The sequence below is a fragment of the Branchiostoma belcheri genome, unplaced genomic scaffold (genome assembly GCF_001625305.1).
Source record: "Branchiostoma belcheri isolate BF01 breed outbred unplaced genomic scaffold, Haploidv18h27 scaffold44, whole genome shotgun sequence".
Classification (NCBI taxonomy): Eukaryota; Metazoa; Chordata; class Leptocardii; order Amphioxiformes; family Branchiostomatidae; genus Branchiostoma; species Branchiostoma belcheri.
Genome location: NW_017804065.1, coordinates 1,452,878 through 1,456,939, shown reverse-complemented (window position 1 = coordinate 1,456,939; position 4,062 = coordinate 1,452,878). Strand labels below are relative to the sequence as shown.

Below are 4,062 nucleotides of genomic sequence, written 5' to 3'. Positions count from 1 at the left end.
ACATCACCGAGCGCTCGCCGGGGCGTAAACAGACGACTTGGATCATTGTTGGCCTGGAATGCTTTTGGTGCAACTGGAACTGATAAAAAAGGTACATTGTACTCAATATAGATCCTCTCCTTGTTTTCAATATCCAATGTTTCACAAGATTTTTTTTTCTTTCACAACAAATACTTTTAACTAATAAAATGTCATTTACTTAACTATTATACAAGGGTTTTATCTTTGTATGTTTTGGTGGCTATACTATATGCAAGGACATAATGTCCTTGCTATATGGTATAGGGTTCAAGCATGTAAAAATACCTAATCTCGTCTGGCTCATCTCATCCATAATTACTGATTACAAAATCCCTTCTTCCTCTTGAAGAAAGTGAACTTCTGCTGTCCTTGTAGCTAGAAGGGTATCATAATTCCTATACAGTTTTTTGTTTCAGAATTATTTCCCTATACATAGAGATGGTCAGTAGACTTGAGGGTGTGCAGAATTGAGACCAAAAATAAACTGTGAAGTGCCCCCTAAGGGCACAACAAGTAATTTTTATGGATGACATCAGCGTGTGCATATTAATTATCAGCTGATTTTGGGAAGAAAAACAAGAAATTTTGTTGCCTTCTGACAGTGTCAAAGATGTCTGTTACCATGCCAGAACATGGATGGCAGATAAATATGAAGAGAGGAGACAAATATACAAGGCTCTGATTTATTGTTTTGTCTTTCACTTTGATGCATTGATGCTTTTTATTACTTTTATATGCAATTGGATGTTTACTGAATCAAAACCATTTGTAAAATCACTGAAAACTTTTATTTTCAGAGATAAATGGATGTTGTGTTTAAATAGTTGGCAGTAAACTTAGCACAATACAGTATTACAGGTATCATTTCTTGTTTAACAAGGTTTGAGAATGTAGGAACCTTGTTTTTTGGCCCGCCTTATTATTATTATTATTATTTTTTTTTCGAAATATCGCCTCAGATTTGGAGTCTGCAGGAGAATGTCGTCCATAAAATTTATTTGGTCTGGCCTAAGTACAGAATGCTGGATGTTTTTCTGACCAGTGCTTGATTTGGATGGAAGTCTGTTCCTTGCAGCCACGCCATTGGCTCCAAGCTGGGTCAAATTCTCCTTCTCCACGATAATGGCCGCCATGGTCAGCTCCTGAGGCAAAGAAAAAATAAAACATCATACCAAAACGAACTCAACGAAGTTATACATATTATTTTTGAGGGAGGGGGGTGCTGGTTAGTGGCTATGATACGGCAACTGAACTAGACTAATTCAAAATTATAGACTTATTTCTACGGCTTAGAGTTCTGTCGGAAAGACCATCGACTAAATCTGCTTTTATGTCTTTTATCATTTCGTAACAGATAATACTTGAGGGTCCACGAACCAAGAAAACTTCATGTCCGGACATGCATAAATTATTTTTGCTGTCACAGCACAGAGTTACTAGCACAGACTATTGATTCCCACAAACTTCTTCGTCAAATTTGTACTTATTTCAACATTGACTGGTCCATGACACAACCTTTCAAGCGTTCTAAGAAAACGTGCCTTACCTTAAAACCTTTCTTCCCTCTCTTAGTTTAACGCCAGACAAGCCGAGAAATGCTGTCTTCTCTGTTCAGTGTTCGGAGTCGTTTGGGGTTCAAGAGACGCGCGGCGGAGGCGCCGACCAATCAGAGTCACGTATTTCAGTCTTGTGATCAGGCATATGTTAATGAGGTAAAAACAAGGACAACAGTGACGACCGCGCTGTAGTTTGCCGAAACTACTCTAGACATGCAGGAGGTACCTCTTTGGATATGTTTCCGGACGTGGATATAGCACTCGTTGCGCGAGGGTGAATCGGTAACGGGGAAAGGCGTCATGTTTACATACCGTGACCTCTGACCCATGACGCGTTCGCCCTTGCGGTCGACAGAATGTACTGCGCATGCGCGATTCCTGTCATGAGTGACGTTCGTGGTCGGACCATCATGGTCGGACGTCCTTTCAGTTCCCTATCTGTCTTTTTCGGCAGAACGTCTTAAGTTGTATTTTTAGGACTTACTAGTAACGTTACCTGAAATTCGAATCTTTATCATCATAACTTTCCTCGAAAATGTCAATGACACTCTTTTGAGTCTTCAACCTAATACAAAGGAGCAAGGACATTATTTTTTGCAATGAGCTGAGTTTAATAGAGTAGACTATCCAAAGAAGTGGCTGTATAATGTCCTTGGGTTAAGGTTTTAAAAAACATTGCTAAAAAAGAAAACACCATGCCAGCTATTTGTGTAATTTTTCTAATATTCCGGTGTAGTGATATGTGTACATAAGTTAGGTATAATTTTCTATACTATAACGTTAGTACTAGTAGTCCAATTAAAACAACCACTGTAGCTTGGAAAAACATTAAACTTGACCACTCAGAGAAAAATCATAAATGGGATACTCTCTTTATTATTCCTTATAAAATCTGAGATATTGTGTATTAGTATTGAACAAAAAACTGCCAGGCTTTTTGCTGTTACCGGTAAACATCATAACAAGTTACTAACCAAACATGATATTTCTGCCACAGTTTACTCAGTCGACAAGTCCTGACCCAAGTGCTAATGCGTTCCTGCTAATTTTCCTCATACATCATGATCTTTCGAACTTAGAAATCATGTTGGTAACATAAATAAAGTTAGCACTTTCATCCAACGGTATATATATACTTGTACCTGGACTTAGGCAGGTGTAAATAACTACAGAGAAATCCTTCAGTCCCATTTGGACCGTCTCCTCTGTACAGTTTCTGTGCCGTCTGAACTGACATTCACATACAGCTGGTCTCTCTGGTTCTCCTGGCTGGCATTCAGGTAGGCAATGTAGGCAATGCATCCTGTGATTGTCACAAGACCAAAGGCCATCACTATTTTGTTCTGAAAGAAAGGACATGTAATATATGAACTAATACAATGGATACCTTTTACATATAATCATTGAATTTGCCTTCCCATGCTTATCATTGGAAATTGTTTGCAACTTGGCTCCTAGTATATAGCATGTTTGTGATATATCTTTTTAGTGAATATCCACATTGAAATACTGTGCTACACATCTAAAAACTATGTATGTAAACGTGACATGATAGTATGGATTCAGAAAACTTATGTACAACTGTCCAGTCGGTTAGACCTTACCGGGCGCATGAAGAGTTCTGGGTTGACCACACGGAACAAGGTGGTTGTCTGGACATGGCTGAGTCCTGGCGTTCTGGAACCGGCTGAGGGCGGCTTTGAACTGGCTGAGGGTGACTTCAGGTCTGTGTTTGCTGTTGGCTTTAGGTCACCTGGACTCTTTTCTGTGGTCATCTTTATTCTGTAAACTAACCAAAAAGGTGACTTCAGCAAAAGGAACAAAACATGGTTGGCCATCTATGAGAGTTTGTGATGCATTTACAATTTCTAAGATCTCTGGGAAGTAAGTGACTACCTCCCTAAATGTGGCAAAAAATGGGTATATTTTTTCATGCAGAAAAAGTTATTGTTTCAGAAATAGACACAAGGTACCACAAGTGTACTTAAATGTAACGTTACTTTCTACTTCAATGTAACGTTACTTTCTACTTCAAAGGTCACAGTAACTTGTAAATCCACCACCTGTACCCCCTCCCTCCCCCTCAACATCCACTCATACGGAAATTCCTACCCCCTTCTAATAACGTTGCATGAACGTCGTCGTTATAATCAACAAACGGATGGGTTCCAGTTATTTCAGATGTTAGTCTGGTGTCCAAACCTATTTTAGCTACCGAGTCTCTAAGGCTTCGTCCTCTCCGGAAAATGTTCTTCCCTCGGGTTTCTGTGTCGTCTGCTAAGGTCAAAGTTCGCCTAATCTCGTACATTCTCGCTCTGAAAAGATCTCAATTTTGCCTCTCCGGCCACCTTGTTAGACAGTCACGATGTGACTGATTACAAGTCTAGAATACCTGTTCTTACACTGACAAATAATCTTGACTAGAATTTTCGGTAATGAAGTTATAATCTGGCAAACGGAATGAGCCACGTGACCAAATAGAATA

At 39.4% G+C, this 4,062-nt stretch overlaps 2 protein-coding genes across 7 annotated transcripts in view; both read right to left on the bottom strand.

The window, feature by feature from the left end:
• LOC109478507 overlaps positions 1 to 1,736 on the bottom strand; it is a 5,345-nt gene extending 3,609 nt beyond the window's left edge. Inside the window, exons 1-2 of the mRNA XM_019780090.1 lie at positions 1,568 to 1,736; positions 1,061 to 1,163 (exon numbers count right to left, since the gene is read on the bottom strand). Of these exons, the coding sequence (XP_019635649.1) occupies positions 1,061 to 1,154 (94 nt within the window). The 5' untranslated portion in view covers positions 1,155 to 1,163; positions 1,568 to 1,736. The remainder of the gene's footprint in view (positions 1 to 1,060; positions 1,164 to 1,567) is intronic.
• Positions 1,737 to 2,432: 696 nt separating this feature from the next.
• On the bottom strand, positions 2,433 to 3,892 carry LOC109478575 (small integral membrane protein 8-like). Of its 6 annotated transcripts, none has more exons than XM_019780224.1 (3): positions 3,690 to 3,892; positions 3,182 to 3,366; positions 2,433 to 2,920 (listed from the first exon to the last, which is right to left on the bottom strand). In XM_019780224.1, exons 1-3 carry the CDS (start codon positions 3,883 to 3,885, stop codon positions 2,759 to 2,761), a joined length of 543 nt encoding a protein of 180 aa, XP_019635783.1. In that variant the 5' UTR covers positions 3,886 to 3,892; the 3' UTR covers positions 2,433 to 2,758. The 6 variants fall into 6 exon arrangements, with proteins under 6 accessions (XP_019635783.1, XP_019635784.1, XP_019635785.1 ...); XM_019780225.1 differs by having other exon boundaries at positions 3,780 to 3,892; XM_019780226.1 differs by having other exon boundaries at positions 3,793 to 3,891.
• Between the last annotated feature and the right edge of the window lie 170 nt (positions 3,893 to 4,062).

Excerpts from the sequence above, each read along its gene's own strand:
- LOC109478575 (XM_019780224.1), bottom strand. The coding sequence starts at position 3,885 with ATGTACGAGATTAGGCGAACTTTGACCTTAGCAGACGACACAGAAACC. Across the intron at positions 3,367-3,689 it reads TGCAACGTTATTAGAAGGGG|TTTACAGAATAAAGATGACC; the intron begins GTAGGAATTTCC and ends CTTTTTGGTTAG. Across the intron at positions 2,921-3,181 it reads CAGAACTCTTCATGCGCCCG|AACAAAATAGTGATGGCCTT; the intron begins GTAAGGTCTAAC and ends CCTTTCTTTCAG.